Raw genomic sequence first — 26,790 nt, forward strand, 5'->3', positions numbered from 1 at the left:
ATATCTTACATACAGAAACAATAAAGAAATATGATATCATAGGCGTAGCTTAATCTATCTTGTAGACTTGCTTACTACATCCTCCTTTACCTTTAGATTAGAACTCATCAATAATCAGAATACATAAGTTGTTTAAAATAATCAAAGTTCAAATATATACTCAAAACATGAAAATTCTTTCTAATGAAATAAGCTAGTTAGCAAGTCTATTATCATAATATCTCCTCTTTTTTTCAGCAAAGTTCATTAACCCTTGTTATCAACATAATCAGTTTATAGAGCATCTGCTTTAGCTAAGTACTTTTACAATGTCACTGTAAATTGAAATATCCTGGGAAAGTCCTCGGAATGTTCCGTCGTTATCTAACAGTTTCGTGTTTTATCTCAAAACCCTAAAATGTGTACAATCAACTGTTATTTTTATCGAAATTATAAATTAAGTTTTGAGTTCTACCGCCCAAGAACTAATTATAAAACAATTGTGAAACAAACAAGTAATAATTCCCAAGTGTAACATAATATTTTCACACACTGATCATTTGTCCAAAGAATAATAAATCCAGCAAGCGAATATAAAATGACTACACTGCTATGGTAGCAAATAGGGCATTATTATGGCCCAACACTTAGGTGACTAATCCTGTGCACTGAAACATGTGAAATTATGTCACTGATTAATCCAATTATTCATTGACAAAACGTCTAGGCGGTCGTCGTTTCCTTTGCGACCTTTGGCGTGGTGCAAATACAGTATCTGCAGGTTTCGTCTGCGCCGGCTCATGACTACCTTGAACTACCCTGAACTTTGACACGTCTCGTGTAATTTCCTTTCCTCTGTGCCTGATTGTTAGCACTGAACCTTTCCTAGCAATGACAATGCCAAGTGTAGGGTCAAACACTGTCTCAAATTTGTTACGTTGTTCCCGTTTTAGTAACACACGGTCTCCAATTTTCAATGCACTTGGCTGTGCTCTTCTGTTTTTGTCCGCATAAATTTTGTTTTTCGATTTTGACAGACTGTCCCTGTCGCGAACATCTGTGTCTTGCTTTTCAAATATCATTGATGGTAATTTCGTTTTTACTTTCCGATTGTACATTAATTCACTAGGAGCTTTTTGTGTTGAATATTGTGGCGAATTGCGAAAATTCATTAGATATTTATTCAACGCTCTCTTATAATCTTGACCTGATGCTATTGCGATTTTGACTGATTTTTGCAATGGTGCCATGAATCGCTCGACTATTGCATTACCTTGTGGGTGCAATGGAGTAATTCGTTTATGCTTGAATCCCGACTTATCAGCATATTCTCTGAAAGTACGACTCTGAAATGGAGGTCCATTGTCCGTTCTCAATACGTCTGGATATCCAAATATCGAAAATATTGATTCCAAACGCGGTATGACAGTTTCTGCGGATGTTGACCTGACTCTCTCAACTATTGGAAAACGACTATAATCGCATATTACTACTAATAACAGGTACCCGTCCAGGAATGGTCCACAAAAGTCACAACTGACTTCAGAAAACACATCTCGTGGCAGAGGTGTTGGTTTGATCGGATCTGGAGTACATCCTGGTGATGCAGCTTGGCACACAATGCATGATTTGCATGCTTCTTCAACCATTTTATCCATATGCGGGAACCAACAATATTCCCGAAGTAATCCTTTGCACTTTGATTGGCCTTGGTGACCCTCGTGCGAAAGTAACACTTTGTTTTTGCAAAGTTTCCGGTATACAAAGCTGTGTACCTCGTAACAACACATATCCTTCATCGGTATATGCAACTGCAAGTTCTTGATTCTTGTTTAAATTTTCATATAAACGAAAACTTTCATCGGATTGGCATTTCTGATTTTTCCAGTCATTTGTTTCTATTGCATTCTTGACTTAACTTAATACACAGTCTGATTTAGTAGCTTTTGCTACGTCTGATAGCTTCAATGCATCTGGCAAAGTGTTATCAGTGATAAAACTGATATATTGTTCGGCTACTGTGTTGGTCGCGTGTCTCGCGTGCGGATGTCTTGAAAGATAATCTGAGATCGTTAAACTACCTGGTCTATAAATCGTCTGGAAATCATACGTTAACAACTTCAACGTTCTAATCTTGGTGACTGTATATTCTTTACGTTGTTGAAAATTGATTGAAGTGCAGCGTGATCCGTTATCAGTTTGAATTGCTTGCCTAATAAGTACAAATGAAAATGTTGAATCATGATAACAACACTTAAAGCTTCTCTCTCTGTTTGCGAATAGCGCGCTTGTACTGAATTGTAAGCTTTGCTTCCATACGACACTATTTTTCCTTTCTGAATAAGTATTCCTGAACAGCCTACTGGGCTGTCGTCTACCCAGAGTTCAGTTTCTTTCCTCGGGTCAAAATACGTCATGACTTTGTCACTAGTCAATGCTTCTTTTAGTGAAGTGAACGATTTTTCCTGATCGTCATTCCATTCGAATTTTACATCCTGATGTGTAAGTCGTCGTATGGTTCCGTTAGGACTGAATAGCCATCTATGAACTTAGACAAATAGTTTGTGAGACCAAGAAATGAACGGATTTCGGATACAGATTTTGGTCTGTCCATGTTTTTTACTGCATCTGCCTTGTCAGGATCAGGTGAAATTCCCGATTCCGAAAACACGTATCCGTAGAATTTGATTTTTGATTGTCCGAACGAACATTTTTTCTTGTTCAATGTCAGGTTCCGTTCTTGAAGACGTTGAAATAATGCTCGCAGATTGATATCATGTTCTTCACGCGTTTTGCCGTAGCATACGATATCGTCAGCAATGTTTAACACGCCTGTCAGACCCTGAAGTGCTTGACGAAGCTCATTTTGGAACAGAATCGGTGCTGCTGACACTCCAAAATTTAAACGTTTATATCGAAAAAGTCCAACATGTGTCTGAAATGTTGTCATTACACGTGATGACTCAATGACATCCAGTTCAATTTGATGGAAAACTTTGTAGAGATCGAGACGCGAAAACACTTTTGCGCCGTTCAACGTTAAGATTATATCATCAACCGTCGGACTAACATTTTTCTCTGTTTTGATTGCGGTGTTGGCTTTCCTCATATCTATGCACACTCTTACTTCTCCCGGTGAATTTGGTTTTGGAGCAGCTACCAGGTTCGATACCCATGGTGTTGGCACACCTTCCACTTTTTCAATAACATCCATATCCTCCAAACTTTTAAGTTCCTGCTCAACTTGCTCACGAACATGAAATGGCACTCTCCTAGGAGGCTGAGCTACTGGCACAACACTTTCGTCAATGTGAAACTTAACTTTTCTGTCTTTCAGACATCCTAACCCAGTGAAAACTTGCGCGTATTCCTCAGTAAGTCCTTCATACTCGTCTTTGGTTTGTACAGATTGTATCTGCGGTAAAATCCCAAGCTCTACTGACAGCTCATAACTAATCAATGATTCTTTATTACCCGTAACGATATGGAAATCCCTGGTCACGAATTTTGAGTCCGACTCAACAAGCAAAGAACATTTACCTTGGAATGGCAGTGGAGACTTCTGTCCAATGCGAACGCTTTCGTGGTCGCTTTCTTGATTTCCGGTGATTTTTTCATTTTCTTAAGGACAATTTCACTGACAATATTGATCGATGACCCGCTATCAACCAAAACATTCACATCTACACCATTTAATTTTATTCTTGTCTTTGGCACTTTCTTTCTATCTAACATGAATCCAAATAGCACATCACATTCATCCGAATTGCAATCAGTCGCGTATTCATCTGTTAAAATTTCTAAATCCGGTTGTTCATCCTCGATCAATGTCACCTGCTTCTTACGTTTTCTACAAACAGATATATAATGGTTCTTCTTATGGCAATAATTACATTCTGCTCCAAGCGCGGGGCAACGTGATATATGTGGGTATTTTCCTCCACAGTTACGACACTTCTTGCTGGTTTGTTGAGGACTGATTCGCCTTCCAGATGACGAGCCTGCTTGCGGTAAACCTTGGTATGAACTAGAACGTTGTTGCGAACGTTGTGGTACGAATCCCTTTGATTTCCGACTAAAATATGGATTGCTTTTTACACGCACTACCTGCTGACTATTAGTGTCCTTTGACATACTCGTTGCTTGAGTCTTCGAAATTTCCATTGTTCTCATCATTGTAAGTAAGTCATTAAGTGATTTTCTGAATCTTGCAAACATCGCATTCTCATTTTTTGCGAAATAACACCCTGTATGATTTGGCTTTTAAATTCTGACTCAGTGTCCGAAAATTCACAGTTTTTAGCTTTTTGTCGCAATCTAGTCACATATTGGTCAATCGTTTCACCGTGCAACTGTTTAATATTCCTGAATTCGAAAATTTCAAACTGAGTGTGTTTTCTAGGTTTGAAGTAGTTTGTAAGTCCAGCTTTTGTTTCATCGTAATTTTCATTCTCTCCATGCAGATTTAACGTATCATAAATGTCATATACATCATCTCCAGCATAGTGCAGTAACAGTGCCTTTTTCCTTTTTCTTGTATTTATACCTAGCCCAACAAATAAATTCTCCAATTTATTTACATATTTGTCCCACCGAACACCTAGGGAATTTTCGTCAGCGTAAACATCAAATTTGGGAAAAGCAGGTAAATTTTCCATTGTCACAAAATCACTTAATCCTCAGTTTAAAATAATTCGATCCTCGTCGCCATTGTAATATATATCGTCATTGTAATATATATGTATTAATCTATTGAGATGGCTTATTGACACACAAACAGAACAAGACCCGAAGGATGGTTTATATATTTAATATGTGTGTTGCATCCAAAGTATAAACTCACACTCTCTCTATAGAAATATGTATATATCTTACATACAGAAACAATAAAGAAATATGATATCATAGGCGGAGCTTAATCTATCTTGTAGACTTGCTTACTACAGGTACATACCTTCTAAATGACATAAGCCATAAAAATATTTAACTTTCTCAAAACAAATTAAACTGAAAATGGGAACTTTTGTGTTATTAACCTTTTTGGCATACAGTTCTGATCGCCAGCTACATTCGTTCATTACCTATTTCATAAAAATAACAAGAAAGTATCTTTATCAGTATCAAGTAGCCAGGCCCGAAAGAGAAACTACACAGACATTTCTTTTATATTCCTAACAAAAGGAAGTAGTTTTAATCGCTTTTTTAAAGAGGAAAATGTTTTGTTTTTTTCTTTTTTAAGTGAATCATTCTAGAAAAATAGAGTTTCATATAAAACACACATACCTTTACTTCACACTGTTCCTAAAGCTATTTGCCGGTCAGCTGTTTCGGTTATACAGCAAGTTGTTAATTACACAACAAACGGGAAACCGTATTTTAAAATCCTTATCCAGGCATGTCAGTACTTTCGTTTTCATTTCTAATACGAATGTATAAATATAAAGGCAAATGTACATTTAGATGTTTAATTATTCCATTTTAACCTGTTTTAGTTTTAGACTTATCTTCCTTCCATGTAGTGTAGAGTTTTTGAAAAGATGATTGTAATCAGATTGTGGAATTCAAGAATGTAAACTTTTATTATTATTCAAATTAGGAATTAACACGATTGCCAAACAAAATACGAAGGTTGTTCCGCTCCATGACTAAGTGTATATGTAACGCTTTTTGAATACCGAGTTTGATCAGCCATGAAAACATGTTACCTGTATTTATAAATATTATAATCAATGTGTAGAAAGAGATTAATATTCAATTGTCAAAACTGTCATATATCCCTAATTTTTTGTAATCATTTTGGACATTTCAATTATTTTTTCTAAGCAATACGGAGATAGATTTGGAGTCTGTGAGTCCAAAGAGTAGTAGCTTGAATATCTCCATGCACTAGATTTGTAGACTTGTTTTTGAAAATTCTAAAATTAGATTTTACCGAAATTCTATAAATAGGTTTTATATGTTCTATTATAAGCAATGAGATAATATATGTATGGCATTTCATTGAACACTGTATCTGCTTTTAATAAAGGAAACGAATATCTAACCATAACGTTGATTTATATGAGTCTATTCGAAACGCTGAACTCGGACCATTATAAAAAAAAAGGATGAAACTTTAATATTAATGAAAATGATGGTAGGGCATACAGCTGACAGTGCGAAATGTGCCAAAGCTATACCAGTACATTTACTGTACAATGCTGTATGACATACTATGCTTATTTGTCAAAGTAGCATGTGCAATAATCTAATTTAGCAATGAAGCGTATGAAAATGTCTACATAACGTGTTATTATGTCGAAATGATTCTTTAGCAGGGTTTTTTTTTTTGACGACACAGCATGTGAAATTCGTTTAATGGAACGTGTGATCATGTCAAACGTGTATTTTGTTTTGTGGAAGAACTTTTAATGTTACAGTCTAAATAGTATGCTAACTTGTCTACATAATGTATTATAATGTCAGACAGGCATGTCGTTTTGTGAAAGTGGCCGCGCCAAAGTCATCTGTAACTTAGACATGGCAATATGTCTATTTGATATAATAATACGCTACATGTAGATCGTGTTGATGGTAAATATGTGAATGGCCAATTGACGTCAGACGACAGACAGACAAAGATACTGTAAGGACCTACCCCCTGTGTAGTTGCACATCCTTATTAATCAGGATACCAATCTACTTAGTAATAACTGGTATTTGCACATCAACATCTCCCCTGATAAAGCATGCAAATACAAGTGTATGTTGGGATTAACACCAGATGCGTTGAAAGAGATACCTGGGACAACCTCTTTGGATGCGTCGATATTGGACAATCTCTGTAGATGCGTCAATATATATATCATATACCTTGGGAAAACCTTGTCAGGATATCGGACCATAATGATAACCGATATACATACATCACCATATGTTAAGATGAAGTGCATATATACAGGTACTCCTTTCTGGTTTACATCAATACCTTCAAATTATCACAGGAACACGGATGAACGGTTAAAAATAGCTCTTTAATATTGCGACATCATAATAATCGTATAACGCTTACATAACATAAAAGTACGTTCCAGAAGTTGACAATATGGCATCGTAGAAATGATATTACATCGTAGAAATAAATACATCGTCATAGATTAATAGTGGAGGACCTAGGCCTATGCAATGGGATCTTCTTCAGTCAAAGCAGTTATATCCTGGATGTACCAATTACCGGTGTATTAATGATTGATATTCCACAATACATGACATTTGATTCATATGCTTACTAAAATTAAACTCATTTTCAAGAAACAAATATTTTCTTTTCATTAAAAGTTAATTTTATTCACCTGGGAACAGAATTATTGGAAATAATAGGTCATGTTTTGACCTACCATGGTCGCCATCTTGGATGTTTACAGTTACCTATTACCGGTGGAATTGTGGGAAATAATGCTACTGCATTAAACTTGCATCCAGAAACACAAAAATAACAAGTAAACACAGCTGAAAGTTTTAGCTACTGGATTTTTTAATCTGCTGTGGAGAAGAACAGTATATTATAACATATAACATGAATAAAATAAATGAATAATATCACAAACAGCACTTTGTCACATTTTTGTCAAAATCACAGATAAACCAGAATTATCACTTTCAGTGGTGACTTAAAGAACTCATCATGACTTCTTAAAAACTTCACAGCACAGCAGTATTTCAGGTGTGTCCAATGACCACACTTATCACACTTTAGCTTGTAACTGTAATGAAATAAACAAAAAAAACTTACTACATGCATAACATGCACACAATATTGAATGAAATTTGATTTGTCAGTTCTTAACAATGAAAAGTCGGAAGTTTAGTCCAGTAGTATTGTTCATCAAAAAGGGCGCCAAAAAGCGCATGTGCGAGGCAGTGCTTGATGACGCCATTTACAGGAGGAAACTCCTTCTGTCACTTATTTTCTGGGGAATTATTCTTAATTCATCGAGTGTTATTGAAGTTTATCGGTAAAGTACACTGGAAAAACATATTTTCTATCAATTCATATTGAATAAATAAGTAACTTACCCTTAGGAAGGACATATTTCACGGAAGATACACTTGACGAATTGTTGTGTAATTTTGTAAACAAAGGATTCCGGAAGTGCTCTTCAGGAAGTAAATATAGAATCTACATCAGTACAAAGCATTGTAATATGTGAATATAAGTAGAATTACGTAGACCAATGCATCTCTTTGGTTCTGCCATAACGTGGTAATTCAGACTAGGCATACTGCAAGGTTCGGTTTTACATGGTCTTGTATTTACTTCATAATATTGTTGTTGTTGTTGTGGTTCTGTAAGGCTAAAAGTGCCTATTCTATGAATTTGACTTTCTGCTCTTTAAAATAAAGTTAAGACTGCCTAATAAGTGTTTCTTTTACCTTGCTAAAGAGCTGTTAATGTATGAATTTCTGAATAGAAGAATGTATTTCTGGATAGAAATGACTCGTCTGTAAGTTTTGCTTCTCAATGTTTTACGGTTGAGAAGAAGATACCGACTGAACGCAGACACCCGTATTTATAGCCTTCGGAGTGCCAATGGCAACGACTTTGACCAATGAAAATCCCGGCTTAAGACTAGGTAATGTGATACGCCCAAAGCAGCATTTAACAATGAGAACAATAAAAGTGCATTGCATTTCAGGCTCGAGTACTACAAGCACGGCTTGAAAGAAAAGCCACATAATTATACATGATATACATTATGAAATAACATACTGACAAAAAGCCGGAACATTATACGCTGAGCGTAGTGATACATGCAGGCACAATTTGTTATGCTAACAAAATATAGTACATACATAGTAAAATGTTAAAATTGATGTGAAATATCCGGCTTACATCAGGCTTTAAGTTATTTCAGCATAAATATAAATCCCTAAAAGTCTCATTCATAACAAAGATACATTCACGAAAAGCCGGACCCTAAAATGTAGAAGTAGACCAAAGTTCCGTGTCCGCCATTTTTAAATACCGTAAATGTCACAAGGCAGCAGCGTCAGAAATGTTCCAATACGTCTGTAGATAGTCATGATGTGGTAAAAATCTCTTCCTATACGTATCGGGGAGTAATTAATTTATTCGCTAAAAGAACCATCTGCCTCCTGGACTAATTATGGCAAGAGTTACGTATCCTAATGTAGAGTACTCTCTCACAAGGAGAAATGTCAACAACGATGACATTCTAATTTTTATGAAGAATCTTTGTAGAAAACAGTCCATTTGAAGGAAAGTTGCTTAGGTATGACGTATATAAACACTTTAAATGTTGTCCTTGTATTAAGTTAAATTACTCTAGTTCAGCAGTTACTTGTATGCTAAATTCTTATTTGTCACAGAATTTCATGACGTTCATTTTGTAAGGGAGAATTCCATTACAATACCAATAACTCACCCTAGAACACTTTGTGCTGAGATTAATTAAAATCAAAAGAATTTTTCATCATTATTTTTTATTTTACCAGGAAGCAAATTCTTATTCTATTACACATTACGTAAAATTTAGTAGACATACGCGTACTTAATATCGATGAAACAAAACAACATAGAACACTTGAATACTTGGGCCACTTGAAAATCATTTATTTTTTGTATACATGCTGATAAAATGTTTACCTGTGTACAAGTATACCAATAGTGTACACTACGGTTTACCTCTTGTTATTTATTAATAAATTTAAGTAAATATACATATTAAATGAAATGGCTTTTCCTGTTGGCGATTTCATGCTGCTCCTGAAGTTCCATAAGACTGTAAGTGTTATGCTAAAACTGTTAATGCACCTGTCCAAATAGATGTTAGAAAAGTAATTAATTTAATACTGCACATGAATACACGCAGTTAGATCCACAAAGGGATATAATCAAAAACATTGGATTTAATAAAACTTTCTATTATGTTAATCAATAGTCAAGCCTTTGACCATTATTAAAGAAAAAAAACAATGGCAGAAAATAATATTTAAGTATATATGAATACATTTTGTGTTCATAACAAAAATGAGACAGCCACATTACAATCAAAGGCATTATGACCCTTTAATCAAATGACAAATTCAAACCTTTTAATGCTTATAGCAGAAAAATATACAAATACATTTAGTTCAAGATAAGGAATAAATATAAAAAAACTGTAGTCTGTTTGTCAGATTACACTTGTACTTGTGATTTAAGCTATAATTGTTTACAAAGTTTACAAATATATTGTTTTTAGATTTTAAATAAATGGCTATTTATTGATTTAGATAAAAGACAAATACAACAAATGAATGATGTAGTTATATTAATCAACATTTAATGTTCATTAAAGACAAACAGTACAAGTTACAATGTACACTAATATTAAGTTATAATAAAAATATCTATTTTATTTAATCATATTTTATTGCTAATATAAATCTAGAACATGCAATACATTGTACATATAACACATTAAAACAAACACACATATGATGAAGATGATTTAAGTAAAAAGCAAATGGGTTGGACCACAAGTTTTTCTAACATTAATGACGGCCCTCCTCTGAAATAAGTAATGTAACAAAATGATCAGAGTGGTGTTCAAGATAAATACATACTAAGTAAATATTTTATATGCAATATTTTATATTTACTTTTGGGGAAAAAAAACAAGAGAAAAAAACAAAACAAAGATAAGCTATGAAATGAAATATCAAATTTAATTAATAAGAAAAAAAGGAAAAGTATGTTAAAACATATCTATATCTTAGGCGGTCAAAGAAACAGCTTTATCCTTCACACAATGTATTTTAATAATTATTAGACAACTCAACAATCATGCAGACACGGACTCATAATTAGTTTCGAATAAAGTTTAAAGATCATCAAATATTTGTAAATGGTTGTACAGTAGTATTCAACACACAATTACACTTTGTGTACAGCACATTCTTTTATTACATTACACTAAATTGAAGATATTGGCTTATATCCGTGTATGATCGAAATATTTTTCTCAGAGTGAACTCAAAATGCTACATTTTGTAGGTACAAGTGAAAATGTAAAGTAATGTGTAAAGGAGTGAACGATATTTTGATCATACATGTAACAGAAACGTATTTTCCTTTTTATTTCTTGTGTTTTCTATAGTTTTAACAAAACTTGCACTTCTTTAGTTGTTCCTCTGACTACTGTTACATGACCATTAGTATTACACTCTAAATATTCATTATGTCACAGTATTTATATTAATAAAACCATATTCAAAGTGCCATAACTGTAATAAAAAATAGGCAGGTCACAATCAGTATCTTTCTTTGCATATAGTAAATAACATAAGTGACCTCTGACAAACTTAAAGTAAAACTAGTAATTCTTACGTGTACCTACACATTAACGTTAATCATCTAAGAAATTTAAAATCCCTCAAAAAGAAACTGAGCAACAGCCACAATATCTCCTATCTATACTCCACGATTACGAAGCAAGAGGGTAAGGGTAAGGGTGGCCCTATACCGCTCACCAAAGTTTCACAGCTCAGACAGATAAAGCGACAAACGTTTCTGGTAGATACAGAGGAGGAGACATTTAACAATCTTAGTTGAGGATCGCCCAAGAAACATTTCTGCGAAATTATTTCGAAAGAAGACGAATGGTGTAGGAGATTTTCTATATTTAGGTCTGGTGGCCATGTTTCTGTCAAATCCAAGTTATACCATACACTCTTGCTAAATGGTCATCTAAGACTCATTCTGTGAAATTATTCCAAAACGGACCAATGGAGTAGATGTTATTTTGAGATTTATTTTTATTTTAGCTCCTGGCATATTTTTAGACAAAGCAGAATAATTAAAACAGTCTTGGTAAAAGTCACCAAAGAAACTTTTGTGTAAGCTTATTTCAAAATTGAGCAGGCAGTTTCTAATAAGATATTTTTAAGATTCGTTTATATACATATATATACATGTGGGCAATTTTTTTTTTTTTGACTTTTTGACAAATCAAAATTACTGGAACACCTTTGATAGAAGGCCAACCAAGAAACATTTCTGTGAAAGCATTTCAATATCGGATCATTGATTTAGGATATGACCTTTAAAGAAGTCTAGCTACTGCGGCACCTACGTCTAGCCAGTCGAAACCGTCTGACACCTTGGAAGAGTACAACGCAAGGCATATAAAGACCAAGCTTTAACTAGTGGTTTCACAGGAGATGTTGCTTGAGGAAAATCCAATCTGACTAAAGTTCTCGAACTTCCTAAAAGTTAGATCTGATGACAGCCCGCATCTTTCTGTATAATCGGATTTCCAATATAATAGCTACTTTTATTTTCCCCAATCTATTTTTATTTGAACCAGTCAGACGACTTGTTTCAACAAGCGTTTGGCTAAAAGAGATTGGACTCAGATTTTCAGATTTTGGCTAAATACATTTCTTTAGAATAAAGTTTCGTCATATTATGGACATAAGAACATGAGAATTGCTTCTAAATTACCTTAAAAATGTGAAATCAAGAACAGATCACGCCCGATTATAATTAATGCAGTTTACCTTCAGTACCTATTACACAAGTTTTTCAATTTTGAATGGAAAAAATAGGGAAAAAACTAATTCTTTAATTTAAATTTTAATTTGTTAAACTTCTACTTTCACAACGAGGGTTCTGACTGATGAACATGAGCCCCAATAGCCTGTCGTCAGATCCAATTCGTAGCATTAATATTATATATTATATCAGATTGAGAAAAAATCTTGACGCCCTCAAACGGACAAACAGGGGATTCAACATTAGTACTTTGTGCTCCCTCCTGTAAGCTAAAAAGGTCAACACTCCTGTTATATTTTTAACAGTACCATGTCATAATACCATGAGCATTGCTTTTTATGATGATCCATCTGACAAAGACCAAAATCAAACAATATGTATCAGAGAAACACTCGGTCACACGAACGGAGTAACGATTACCATTAAAATATCCCTTCACCTTTAAAGCATGAACAGCGAAAACTAATAATTATTTCTATAACGTTCCAATAATATTATACTCAAAATTAGCATCCGACATAAAACATATTAAACCAAAGGGTAAGCGTCGTCAACGTAAGTAGTATACATGTACATTTAACTGTTCAGATAATTATGTGCCTTAACTGAGGCTGTGTTTGTGGTGCTCTGTGCTTCCGAGAAATCTACCTTTACCTATTACCTTTTTTAACTGTCGAGCAATGATAAGCCCTAATATTTGCGATCTAAACAATAATCTCTTATACTACTTTTTTCTGACTGATTCTATTTTTTCTGACTGGTCAGAAAAACTTTCAAAACACAATAAAATGAATTGTATTATACTCTGATAAAAAAAACAGAATTGCATGGTAAAAACTCACATCATTACACACAGCAACGTTTATTATCTAATCCACTCACTTTTATCAACGAAAGCAAAGGGAAACCATCTTTTTATAAAATGCAAGATACAATATATTAACAATAAGTGCTTCAACAGCTCTAGATAACGGCAACTTGTAATTATAATTTTGCAAAATTATAAATGATTGTAAAATTGCGAAATAGATTCCCGTATCAATTTGTTTTAACAAATCTAAATTACTATATATAGTACGGTGAGACTATTTCATTTTTTCCGGGGAATAAATGTGTCAATATTTAAAAAATCTTCACTTCTTTATCATTAAATTGTTTTGGCATCCCTATGTCCAACTATTTCAAATCCATTCAATTTAGTAGTCACAATGACATAGTTTAATGTTAATAGAATACACATTATTTACAAACAACACATCCAATTATTTGGAAAAATAGAATAACTAGAATCTAGTTAACATTAACTGTAGAGTGAGTCATCTAAGGAACAGTATTTATGACACATTCTTAAATTTTAGAACGCCCCGATTGTTTCTCTGTGTTCTAATAAGATTTTAATCGTTTCAGAAAACGTTTTGTAGCTGGATTGTTTTTTGGCTGATACAATGAATAAATTCAGAATTAAAAATTTATAAGACTTTTCATTTCGTAGAATTATCTATTTTTACTAAAATACTCGGTGTTGCGTGAGTAAAGGCGGTTTTTAAGAATACGATAAACACTGAACAGTAAGTGATTTCAATTAACACTGCGACTGTTCATCATTTTCATTTTCTTTTTTTTTTCCTTTTAAATTATGTATGAGTGTAATACAAAGTAGATCATATCTCCTTGATGCGTCACAATATATTTCAATGTTATATCACACAGCGTTAAGAATAAACAACAAAAATAGAATCAATAACAAGAGCAATCGGAAAGACAATGCGCCCGACTATTCAAAAATATTTACAAATAGATTTGTAAAAATGACAGATACTAGTAATACTGAATGCATAAAATGTTTTACCTCTTTGTGTTCCTGCGTGTAGAAGGAGTGTACTACGGGGTTGATGTGTACGATGAAACAATATGGCGTACACATAGGCAATTGAAAACAGACTGGTAGAAGTGTATTATGGTGGTAGGAATAATAAGGGTTACTTAGAAATAATATAGGATAGAAGATATAACTGTGTGTGAGAAATGTATTTTTAATTATGAAAGAAGTAGGAGGTACAAGCTGGGGTGAGTGGTCAGGCGAGGTATGGGTCGGCCGAGGAATGAGGGATACTAAGAAACCATATGAAGTATAAGCATGTGTGAGAAATGTAAAAAAAATGAGTGAAGGAGCGGGAGTGGGAGGGTTATATGTGAGATCCTCAGAAACCATATGAGATATAAGTGTGAGACATATCAGAAAAAAAAACAGTTTTTAAAAATTTAAACCACTTTAATTTTACTGGTGTCATTCTATTGTAGTTGCTGCTGATTCTTATTCAAGAAACTACAGCTGATTTAGAAATTCACAGTTGTTTACAAGGCTTTTTGTTATCAACTTGTTATATACGCCTCGCGACCCCTCAATTGACAGTCTTGTGCTTTCGCTCTAACAGGACTGTTATCGAAACGGCTAAAGACAATACCAGAATAAAGCTGTGAAAATTCTATTAAAACTATATTATCAGAATGATTTTCATGAAGTTTATTTCAGTAAAAAAGTAGGTCACTAGATTGTGGTGGCCCTTTAATTTCTGTTTTTGAAGTTCTATTTGATATATTGGGGGAGAGAAACCTGACTATTCAATTAAAAAATATGTAAGAAATAACTTTCTGTAACTACCTTTGGTCTATTCTTTAATTTGTGAAATGGAGAAGTTCTCCAAAACCACTTTAACCTAAATGCAGCGGTGACAGCGTTACCAAGACGAGTACAATAGCCCTTCTTATAATTCAAATAGTCGAGTTAAAAACGTTATATATGCTAAGTTCTTCTTTGATCCCATTATCAACCATTTCATTTATTAAATATTAAATCAATATCACAAGTTCTTTCATTTTACATACACTAAACAAGATACACAAAAAGTAATAAACAAGATGACCATGATGGTCCTGAATCGCGCACCTGTCCCCACATGAACTGAGTATGACGTCGTTTATTCTGACCAATTTTAATGAAGACCCATTGAAAAATATGGCCTCTAGAGAGGTCACAAGGTATTTCTATTATTTGACATAATGACCTAGTTTTTGAAGGCATGTGACCCAATTTTGTACTTGACCTAGATATCATCAAGGTGAACATTCGCACTAATTTTCATGAAGATCTCATGAAAAATATGGCCTCCAGAGAGGTCACAAGGTTTTTCTATTTTTAGACCTACTGACCTAGTTTTTGACCGCACGTCACCCAGTTTTGAACTAGACCTAGATATCATCAAGGTGAACATTCTCACCAATTTTCATGAAGAGCCATTGAAAAATATGCCATCTAGAGTGGTCAAAAGGTTTTTCTATGTTTAGACCTATTGACCTAGTTTTTGACTGCAGTTGACCCGGTTTCAAACTTGACCTAGATATCATCAAGATGAACATTCAGACCAACTTTCATACAGATCCCATGTAAAATATGGCCTCTAGAGTGGTCACAAGGTTTTTCTATTATTTGACCTACTGACCTAGTTTTTGATCACACATAACCCAGTTTTGAACTTGACTTAGGTATCATCAAGGTGAACAATCTGACTAATCTTCATGCAGATCCCATGAAAAATATGGCCTCTACAGAGGTCACAAGGTTTTTCTATTATTTGACCTAGTGACCTAGTTTTTGATCGCACGTAACCCAGTTTTAAACTTGATCTAGATATCATCAAGATGAACATTCTGACCAATTTTCATGCAAATCTCGTAAGAATATGACCTCTAGAGAGGTCACAAGGTTTCTCTATTATTTGACCTAATTACCTAGTTTTGGACTGCACGTGACCCAGTTTCAAACTTAATCTAGATATCATCAAGGTGAACATTCTGACCAATTTTCATGCAGATCCCATAAAAGATATGGCCTCTACAGAGGTCACAAGGTTTTTCTATTATTTGACCTACTGACCTAGTTTTTGACTGCACGTGACCCAGTTTCAAACTTGACCTAGATATTATCAAGGTGAACATTCTCACCAATTTTCATAAAGATCCCATGAAAAATATGGCCTCTAGAGAGGTCACAAGGTTTTCCTATTTTTAAACCTACTGACCTAGTTTTGGACCGCACATGACCCAGTTTCAAATTTTAACTAGATATCATCAAGATGAATATTCTGACTAAATTTCATGAAGCTCTCATGAAAAATATGGCCTCTAGAGAGGTCACAATGTTTTTTCATTATCTAACCTACTGACATACTTTTCTAGGACACGTAAACCACTTTCGAACTTGACCTAGATATCATCAAGTTGAACATTCTGACCATTTTTTATGAAGATCCATTCACAAGTATGGCCTCTAGAGAGGTCACAAGGTTTTTCTATTTTTAGACCTACTGACCTAGTTTTTTATCGCACGTGACCCAGTTTCAAACTTGGTCTAGATATCATCAAGATGAACATTTAGACCAATTTTCATGAAGATCCATTGAAAAATATGGCCTTTAGAGAGGTCACAAGGTTTTTCTATTATTTGACCTACTGACCTAGTTTTTGACGGCACGTAACCCAGTTTCGAACTTCACCTACATATTATCAAGGTAAACATTCTGACCAATCTTCATGAAGATCTTGTGAAATATATGGCCTCTAGAGAGGTCACAAAGTTTTTCCATTTTTAGATCTACTGACCTAGTTTTTGACCGCACGTGACCCAGTTTCAAACTTGACCTAGATATCATCATGATGAACGTTCTGACCAATTTTCATAAAGATCCCGTGAAAAATGTGACCTCTAGAGTGGTCACAAGCAAAAGTTTACGCACGCACGGACGGACGGACGGACGACGGACGACGGACGCTGCGCGATCACAAAAGCTCACCTTGTCACTTTGTGACAGGTGAGCTAAAAAGGAGAAGAAAGTCAACCAAGTTTTTTACATGATACATGATTCTATTATCAAACTAGGAATAAAATAATGCAACCTCCGCGCAGGAATATTATCAAACAATCATCCCTTCAAGCAAAACACGTGACAAAGGTACAACCATGTGATCCTAAAATGGCGACACGCTTTTCAACGCCTGGTAAATCAAATGATTACTACAGAGGCAAATTAACATTTATGTCACAACCTTTAAGAACATTATGAAAGTATTTAATGTATCTATATTCTGCAGTATGTCATTCGTCAAATTCTCTTACTGTACTCAAAATACTGTCAAGTAATCTCATTGTTTACATTTTGAGCAGGTGCGCGTCACAACAACAGAAAAAGAAGTAATTTTAGTATTACTGCATTATTTTTTAGGGTTTTTTCGTGTTGTTTTTTTTTTTTTGTTTTTTTTTTTGCTCGTTTTATAATCAAAATATATAATATTTAACTACTGAGATAAAAAAAATCTTTGTACAACAAAATTAAAATGATGTAGATCTATAAAAAATATTAACAAGAAATTGCATGAAAAATAGTTGCGTTTAAGGATATTGTCAATGAACTATTCCTTTTTCTGGATAAGAAGAAACAAAAAAAACATGCCTTAAGAGTGCTTAATCACTTTTAAGCTGTATGAAATAATATGCAAACTTTTGTGATTTTAGTTCTTAAACCATTGTAAAGGATTGGAATCAATGTAAAGGGTTTACAAGTTTTTAAATACAACAGTTTCTATCAAACTGAAATTATACAACAGTTTCAGGTTGTATTGCGGCAAGCAAACAAAATTAATAAACAAAAGGTAGATCTCGGCGTAACTGTGTCAAATGATTATCACATATCTTAGAAGGAGCAGGCCGAACGACAATGACGTCACTGAAAACACGAGTTTTGTATTTGGAAGCATGGAAAAAAGATAATATCCAATAGGCAAAGCAGCGGAAAATCATGTCCAGCTTTAGGCCTTAGTTTACCCCATGAGTAGAACACGGTTCATTATTTCTTGTCTGCCAAGGTGTACTGTGTATAGTATAGCATCCTCCTAATGCATAATAACAACTGAAACGGTTAATAAAATATTTTCACTTCGCTTGTTAAGGCACATATTTACATAACACTTACATTTACGCTTGCCTTTTCAAAATTCGTATCTTCTTTAATGCAAGTTAGTTATCTTTTTTCATTTTCGAGCCACGATGAAAAGTGAAAAGAGTAATCTTTCTGTACTAGTATTAGAACAACAATGTAGCCTTTGTTACAAAGTAACATCTAAACAAGTAACACGTGAGTCTTACAATTGCCATGCACTGAGTGTATAAACTAAAGCTATTTGCAATTATTAGGATTACGACATAACATTTATATTTTTCAATATCTTTTTCCTCTTAAAAATCAAAGCTGGAAAAATAAATAAATAACTAACTCACCAATATTTTAGTTGTCCATTTTATGCAACTCTGTCATATGTTATAAGATACTCCGGATACACAAGACTGCTTTCGTACACAACAAATTCTCGAAATATAAACTGATCCAAAACCACACTGTCATATCTGTTCTCATTGTCACAACTATCGTCTTCAAAGCACTTCATGCAACAGGGTGGACGTTTTAGTTTTCTGGCTTCTGTCAGGGTACAGGCTTCTCCGAGACACGCTCTTACAAGAAACATCTGTAACCCTTCTCTTTGTCTTTTGCTTATATCATCTAAATACAGTTAATGGTATGTACAACTGAAATATTGGACGAGTCTTAATTATTGTTGTCGTGATGTTTTTCTTATTTTAATGACATATGTATATAGTTAAAAGATTACTTCTTATTGTGCGTAATTTTCATGATTTTTCTATTATCACCTACGTACAGTACGTTAGAATAACACGTGAAAAATTTGTGTAACATACTATATTCCACATTTTTCAACGATGAATATAGCAATATTTAATCCGATAAAATGACATTTTTGACGATATTTCAGTATGCAGTTGAGTAAAAATAAAACGTCTGACATTTGATTTATAATAGATCATTTAAAAAAAACTATTTCGTAACGAACTTGGTGTACATATTTTAGCAAGAATATACATGTATATTAATACCAAGGGAAGTTCATTTTGACGATGGACGAGGTGTTGTTCTTATATTTTGTATACTGTTTGAACAATTTGACTTTGGTATTAGACATTGTCCATGTCCACATTATATAGCGTTTTTGACTTAATTTTTTCTCTCTCGATACCACGCTACATTGTATCTCAATTTTACTTTTTAACCTCATTCAGATGACATACTTTTCGAGCTTTATTTTCGTCTTTCTATAGGTGACCAAAGCAACCAGAATACACATCAAAGCGCATGGGAAAGGAGGCAAGATGAAGTGAACCTCGCGGGAGTGAGCAGCAGATGTGACTAAGAATGGGTAATTTATTCCTTCGGGTAAGTCTTACTATATTACCTGCGTATTGGTCAGCTTTGGTTGAACTTTCTGCCATGTATATGACTGGACCAAGTACGGTTTCCCCATGTGACATCCTGGGTTCTAATCCTTGTTTCAACAGATTTTCAGCTCCATTTCTTTTTGTCCCGTGGAAGAAGTAACCTTCATTAACCTCGTCATACAAATACCCTTTCCACGTGGGATTAAGGCAGTTGTCAACCATGGTCTTTATTTTCAAAAGTATACCCGATCTGAAATCTGTTAATATATAAAGCCAGGTAAAAGGTTATGTTAGTGTAGAAAGTCTGAACATGAAAACACAGGTCCGTAATCTCATTAGCAGTAATCGTCATAAGCATACTGATTGGAAAAGGTATATCAATAATGATACAATTCTCAGAAAAGGAATATGTGTATAACATGACCGTCATATATTTCAAAGATATATGAAACTTGCGTTTTGCCGCTTTGCAGAAGATCTCATTTTTACGGTGACAGTATTGCTCGTATTGTGTTTTTAATCCGTTGTACTTTTGTAACTTCCAGTTTAGTTTGCATCACGTCCTTTACCAAAGTTGTTCTGTTCCCATGTACTTTCGACAAGTGTTTTGACCTCTCGAAATGCATTTGCGTCTACATCAACAATAGAATATGTCGGCTGACCTACTAAACTGACTTTCCACTGCTTAATAGGTTCAGTTTGTGGGAAAATGGTCCAATATTGTGGGGTATATATTTCGCCGGAATACATTTACAAACAAAAGCGTTGTACATAGTCGCTGTTTTCAGACCATATTCTTTCATTTGGAAGTCGACGTATTAGGCTGAAATTCAACTTCTCGTGAAGCAATACTAGGTATTCATATACTTGTTCAAACTGACATAGTAATCTAAATAGATCTTGCCACTTGGTGATCTGTGCGTGAAAGTCATGCAAAGTCTTCCTCATTTCATTTCTTAGGCATTGTACGTAAGCTTTAACATTTTGAACATCGTCGTAGAATTGTTTAAGACCTTTCTTTGCTTGGTACAAGTTATAGATATCCAACGGAATGACAACAGCGCTGATAGTTAAACCAAATTTACTGACGGAAGCTGTTGTCGTTGCGGCTTTTGAAACCGTATGTGCCCCATTTGCAGAATTTGAAATGCAAGATGTTTGAAGCACAGCATTTGAGTCTTTCGCAACTCCCGGTACCGTTTTGGCAGTGTCCGATGCTTGTTGTACTGATTTAATCGAAGAGTCGGTTCCTTTAGCCGTTACTGATAGAATATTTATATCTTTCCCAGTTTTTGCGAGAGAAGCTGCAGTCTTTGTAACTTGTTTAGTGGACGAGGCAACATCTCCTATATCTTTCCCCAATTTTGCCGCTGTTTACATAGCACTCGACGCTACCTTTGTAGATTTGACTGTTTCAGAAATTCTTTTAGTACTTCAGTGGTCCCTTTTACAACGTCAGTTGTCCCCTTAGCAGATTTTACTGTTTCTGAAAACGTTTTGATGTTTTTAGTCGCTTTTGTTACTGTTTCTACAACCGATGTTGATTTTTTCAAAGACTGCACTGTGTCAGCCATGTCTTTCATTTCTTTTGCCACGTTGGTAACCGATGATAAAGCATTCGAGGCCTCTTTCGTTGACTTTACTGTGTCAGAAATATACCTTGCGTCTCGGGCGCCTTTCGTTACCGTTTGTACAACAGACGTTGTCCTCGTCAAAGATTTAGCTGTATTTGATATCTCCTTAGCTACATGTGAAGCCGTTTTAATAGCACCAGATGCTTCTTTTAAAGACTGTACTGATTTCGTGATTGCCTTGGCATCTTTAGTTACTTTGGTTACCGATTGTACCGCATTGGATACTCCTTTAGCTGATTTTGCTGTTTCTGAAAAAGTCTTGATGTTTTTAGCCGCTTTTGTTACTGTTTCTACAACCGATGATGATTTTTTCAAAGACCGCACTGTGTCAGCCATGGCCTTCATTTCTTTTGCCACTTTGGAAACCGATGATAATGCATTCGAGGCCTCTTTAGCTGACTTTACAGTGTCAGATATATGTCTTGCGTCTCGGGCGCTTTTCGTAACCATTTGTACAACAGACATTGTCCTCGTCACAGATTTAGCTGTATTTCATATCTCCTTAGCGACATGTGAAGCTGTTTTCATAGCACCAGATGCTTCCTTTAGGGAGTGTACTGATTTCGAGATGGCCTCGGCATCTTTAGTTACTTCGGTAACCGATTGTACCGCATTTGATACTCCTTTCGCTGCTTTTGCTGTTTCTGAAATGACACTGACCTTCACGACTTCATTAGCCGTTTTAACAGATTCTTATACTTCTTTTATACATTTTACGGTTCCTGAAAAATCTTCCATCTTTTTGACTACTCTACTGTTGTGGCCGCCATGACGGTGACAGATGCATCAGTTATAGACTTTACTGTTTTGGAAAAGTCATTAACATCTTTGACTGCATTTGTGGCTGTCCTGGCGGCGTCTGATAATTCCTACACATTTTTTACAGTTTTGAAACGCCCTCAGCCTCTTTTACTACATGTGTGACCCCGCTGACTGTGTCCGATACCGCCTCGAATATGTCCTTGACTTCTTTCCCTATTTCTGTGCCCCTCCTGACGGCGTCCGATGATTCTTTCACTAACTTCTTTGTTCTTTTACTGCTTTCGTTGCAGACTGTAAAGGAGATGATGTTGCGGTTTTAACCGTGTGTGTTTTATTTTTCAAAGATTTCAAACATTTGTTCATGTTGTCAGCACCCATCAATACTTGTTTAGAAAGATTGAATCCGTCCCCGGTGACCGATGTTTGAGGACGTGCTATCCGTTCCGGAAACGTGTTGAATGGCCATCGCTTTTCCTCCATTTTAATTTCTGCTGCTGATAAAGTCTCGGCGTGGAAAGCAACAATTTTTACCTATTTCCAGTATATGACATTGTTCTTTCAGGAAGTCCATATCTTTAAATAATTCTTGAACCATTGCAGAAGCGATTTCGTCTTGTCGGATGACCTGAGTAATATTCAATTCAGTTTCCTTAGTAGAATTCTTATCTTCATTGTTTGCTTTCCATCTGTAGCCTAAAGATCCAAGACCGGTACCGCACGTTACTACCGTTGCAGCAAGGGATACTCCACCAGAAAATGGTGCTAATAGAACTCCACCTAAGCCAATGACATCTGTAAGGTATTAAATGAGATGCATCTATTAGTAAATGCAAGACAGAACACGTGGTGAATTCACGAGATTCATAGTATCAACTATGTTCAAAACAAATTGCTTGCAAAGTTTTCAGTTCAGTTTATATAAGATTTATATAACTTTACAATTTCATAGTATGTATATGTTTAATCTTGTCTTTTCGAAAAATCAATAATTATTGTAAAACATTTGCTTTGCGTTCTATTTTGTTCAAAATATTTTAAGATTGGAGTGTCATCGAGCAACTGAAAAATACGCAGTGACATCATAAAAACTCCAATTCTTGCAGCTTTGCCGTCTAAAGTTATTCGGTTATAGAAATAACCAGATTAAATCACTAAATTTGACAGTCCAGTTGTCGATGGCATCAATAACGTAAAGCACTTTTATTCATCACAATTTTGCAAATATGAAAATTGTAATCATGGCCGCCTTTACAGTAAAGCCCAATGGTTAGCCTTTATAAAATACTCGAGCCTAAGTTTGTATTGCCTTTATACTCGATTTTTCCTCAAACACGGTGTATACCCATATCGGATCCCTCTCTGTGGAAAATGGGAAAACGGATCCCTCTCTGTTCGCGCACAGGACACTCTCTGTGCCAATCTGACTGAAGTACTTGATCTTCTAAACGAAGATCTGAGAACGACCCATTCACATACGTCTTCTGTATATTTTGGATTTCCAGCATTGCTATTTTTATTTTAACCAATGAGACGACTTGTTAGAATGTCAAAGAGTAAGAAAAATGTGCAGTTATTCCAGGGCTCGAACTCGGGACCCCTCGATTACTAAGCAAGTGGCCTACCGACTGAGCTAACCGGCTATCTGACATATTCCGACATAAGAATTGTAAATATCAAAAGACAAGGCTACAGGTAATTTGCTAAATTTTGTAAGTTAAGCTCTGATTGGCTAGCGAAAGGGTCGTCAGAACGAGGCTATGAATAGGTCGTTCTCAGATCCTATGCGTAGCGTAATAGGAGATGTACTTTAGTCAGATTGCTCTCTGTGCTAAACAATGAACTGCAACGTCAGTCAGCTCGGAAAATCAAATAGTTCGTCCTAAACACATTTTTGTACATAAAAATATATGGCCCACGGAATGACGTAGCTAAATACCTTTGCCTTTGTATCGTTACATTTGTTTTATCAGTTGACACAAGTCCAAACGAAGATGTAATGTAGACGGAGGGTACTGGCTTGGATGAACATCGTGCGATGTGAAACTTAAATACGACTTTCTTAAATATAGCAAATATCTGATACCTTTGATGTGAAGTCGTTGATCCCATCTTACTTGTAAACACACTTATTGTGGATATTTTCATCATGTTTCCTTAAAAACGCCCTACTTTCGATTTCTTTGACGCACGGAATCTCTCTAAGTCGGCTCAATTTTGCCTCACCGGGTCCCTCTTGACTCTCTGCACCCGGCACGGGAACCCTCTGCGACAAAATTTTCTATCGGCACCGGCACCCTCAACTTCAGTGTTAGAATTTTAAGATGGTATTCTCATTGAAAATAACATCTGTTTCTAAGGGTATAGATCATGGTGTTTTTACTTCACTTAATATGCTTTTAAATTGAAAATAAATCAGCAATTTTACATAACATTCATATTTAAATTTTATTATCATTTACTGATACCTATGGAAGAGCATTAGTGGCAAGTGTATGTCATTTATTAACTCGAAATTTCTAGTTACAAACTCGAAATTTCGAGCTATTAAGTTGAAATTTCGAGTTACTAAGTCGATATTTCGAGTTACTTATCTTAAAATTTCGAGTTATTAAGTCGAAATTTCGGGTTACTATGTTGAGATTATGAGTTACTAAGGTGAAGGTTTCTATTGCCATGAACTATATATGCACATTGTTGTAAAAGGGAGAGGACAACCTTAAGCTTATAAAGCTTCCTGTCCAATCCTTTATTGTATATTTGTAATCATGTTGTAAATATTGCAAAATAAAATATGTTTAAACCAAATTTCGAGTTACTATCTCAAAATTTCGAGTTACATATCTTGAAATTTCGAGTTACTAACTACAATTGTTTACGTTGATGTATAGGTCCTGGCCAAGATTAGGTACCTGGTGTAGTCGTTGGGTAGCCCTACAGGGTCATATGGCAGCGTTTGCTCATAGAAAATATCTCTATTTAAATAATGTTTCTTTATTCATTGATTTTGTTGGGTGTAACGTCGCACCGACACAAGCGACTTCTCAGCTTTTATGTGAGGAAGACATCAGGTGCCTAAACCATGCTTAAGTCTGGAAGGTTTCCGACCTAGTTTCAGCCCATATGTCAATGAAGTATAGACATACCTAAATGAAAGTGTAATTATGAGTCTAACCAAGATTGAGTACCTTGACAGACCTTGATTTTGAGGAGAGGTCATAGAAGGTGACCGGGAAGTATTCAAACTTAGAATATTTCACTATTTTTACCATGTCTTGAAAATTTTCGACCTAGTTCGAGCCCCTAACACATGAATATATTATACATGTAAATGAGGGTATATATCCTGGATACAGTTTGAAATCTGGAGAAGCTTTAAATGCTATAGTAGGTCATACATTGATGTATTGTAGTATATATGTTCAAGTCTCTACATGTTCGGTACAATATATGGATGTGTATATAAATGATTCCACTTTGAAGAGTCAAAAGTCGTCTATTACATTTTTGGCCTTTGACTGACGGACGTTCAAATTTTACTGATAGAAGGGCAAGATAACTCGAAATAATGGAAAAAACGCACCTGGCACTAATGTTCTTCCGTAGATATCTTAGTGATACACAAATAACTTTTAAACACGAATTTGTATAATTTGATTTGATACAAAGAGGGAACATTCATGCATAGCTAGTCTGAAAAGGTTCAGCGACACATCTGTACTTATCATAACAAACCTCCGTCCGCCCGGGCACACAAGTCTGTACCGAGAACATCGGTACATACACTGACGCCTGACTTTCATATCGGATGCGTGGCGTAATTGAATGTGTGTCGTGGCATTGACTTTTTTATTTAGTTCAGTATTGTCAATCTTATTCAGACTATAGAAAAAAATTATAGTGCAGTTACATTACATTGTATGCGTATGTAATAAAACGGTTATCATCTTTGCATCGGTAAATATGCACTCGGTCGTTCTTTAGCGGAAGAATATTGCGCTCCTAAAGTCGTACTATCTATTTCCGCTGCAAAACTTGTGCATAACTAATAACCTATAATTATTTTTTTGCTTTTAAATACGAACACCATTTCATAACTCTAACACTAAAGTTAAAATGAGAGGGCACCTGTGCCGATAGAAAAAAAAATTGTGTCCGAGAGGGTTCCCGTGCCATGTGTAGAGAGTCAAGAGGGGTCCTGTGAGGCAAAATTGAGCCGACTGAGAGGGGTCCCGTGCATTAACGAAATCGAAAGTAGAGCAATTTAAGGAAATATGATGAAAATATCCATATATTGTGTATTTACAAATAAGATAGGATCTACAGATTTACATCTAAGGTACTAGATATTTGCTATATTCAATGAAAGTCGTATATTAGTTTCATAATCATCGCACGATGTTCATCCAAGCTAGTACCCTCCGTCTATATTCCATCTTCGTTTGGCCTTGTGTCAACTGATAAGAAAATGTAACAATGCAAAAGCAATGGTATATGGCTTCGCCATTCCATTCCGTGGGCCATATATTTTTATGCAC

General features: G+C 35.1%; 4 protein-coding genes and 1 long non-coding RNA gene across 5 annotated transcripts in view; all 5 read right to left on the reverse strand.

Moving 5' to 3' along the window:
• Nucleotides 1-5,857, reverse strand: part of LOC123557671 (uncharacterized) — an 80,962-nt gene extending 75,105 nt beyond the window's left edge. Inside the window, exon 1 of the mRNA XM_053544029.1 lies at nt 5,263-5,857. The gene's annotated coding sequence lies outside the window, so the exon portion shown is untranslated. The remainder of the gene's footprint in view (nt 1-5,262) is intronic.
• On the reverse strand, nt 684-1,628 carry LOC128557377 (uncharacterized protein K02A2.6-like). The gene has a single exon (XM_053544699.1). It carries the CDS (start codon nt 1,626-1,628, stop codon nt 684-686), a length of 945 nt encoding a protein of 314 aa, XP_053400674.1.
• On the reverse strand, nt 2,468-4,143 carry LOC128557378 (uncharacterized protein K02A2.6-like). The gene is made up of 2 exons (XM_053544700.1): nt 3,520-4,143; nt 2,468-3,394 (listed from the first exon to the last, which is right to left on the reverse strand). The coding sequence occupies exons 1-2, from the start codon at nt 4,141-4,143 to the stop codon at nt 2,468-2,470; spliced, it is 1,551 nt and encodes a 516-aa protein (XP_053400675.1).
• Nucleotides 5,858-6,973: 1,116 nt separating the features above from the next.
• On the reverse strand, nt 6,974-13,040 carry LOC128557156 (uncharacterized). Its single transcript, XR_008371071.1, has 2 exons — nt 8,035-13,040; nt 6,974-7,721 (listed from the first exon to the last, which is right to left on the reverse strand). It is a non-coding gene; the product is annotated as an uncharacterized LOC128557156 (long non-coding RNA).
• A 5,200-nt stretch (nt 13,041-18,240) lies between these two features.
• On the reverse strand, nt 18,241-20,110 carry LOC128557509 (poly [ADP-ribose] polymerase tankyrase-like). The gene is made up of 3 exons (XM_053544901.1): nt 19,877-20,110; nt 18,849-19,128; nt 18,241-18,480 (listed from the first exon to the last, which is right to left on the reverse strand). The coding sequence occupies exons 1-2, from the start codon at nt 20,079-20,081 to the stop codon at nt 18,869-18,871; spliced, it is 465 nt and encodes a 154-aa protein (XP_053400876.1). The 5' UTR covers nt 20,082-20,110; the 3' UTR covers nt 18,241-18,480; nt 18,849-18,868.
• Nucleotides 20,111-26,790: the final 6,680 nt, after the last annotated feature.

This window comes from Mercenaria mercenaria, chromosome 5 (genome assembly GCF_021730395.1).
Source record: "Mercenaria mercenaria strain notata chromosome 5, MADL_Memer_1, whole genome shotgun sequence".
In the NCBI taxonomy this organism is placed as follows: Eukaryota; Metazoa; Mollusca; class Bivalvia; order Venerida; family Veneridae; genus Mercenaria; species Mercenaria mercenaria.

What these genes read in the sequence shown, in the direction of transcription:
- LOC128557377 (XM_053544699.1), bottom strand. Translation starts at nt 1,628, where the DNA reads ATGGTTGAAGAAGCATGCAAATCATGCATTGTGTGCCAAGCTGCATCA.
- LOC128557378 (XM_053544700.1), bottom strand. Translation starts at nt 4,143, where the DNA reads ATGGAAATTTCGAAGACTCAAGCAACGAGTATGTCAAAGGACACTAAT. An exon ending in GTCTCCACTGCCATTCCAAG is followed by an intron (nt 3,395 to 3,519) that starts GTAAATGTTCTT and finishes ATTTTACCGCAG; the next exon opens with ATACAATCTGTACAAACCAA.
- LOC128557509 (XM_053544901.1), bottom strand. Translation starts at nt 20,081, where the DNA reads ATGGTTGACAACTGCCTTAATCCCACGTGGAAAGGGTATTTGTATGAC. An exon ending in CAAAGCTGACCAATACGCAG is followed by an intron (nt 19,129 to 19,876) that starts GTAATATAGTAA and finishes AACTGTATTTAG; the next exon opens with ATGATATAAGCAAAAGACAA.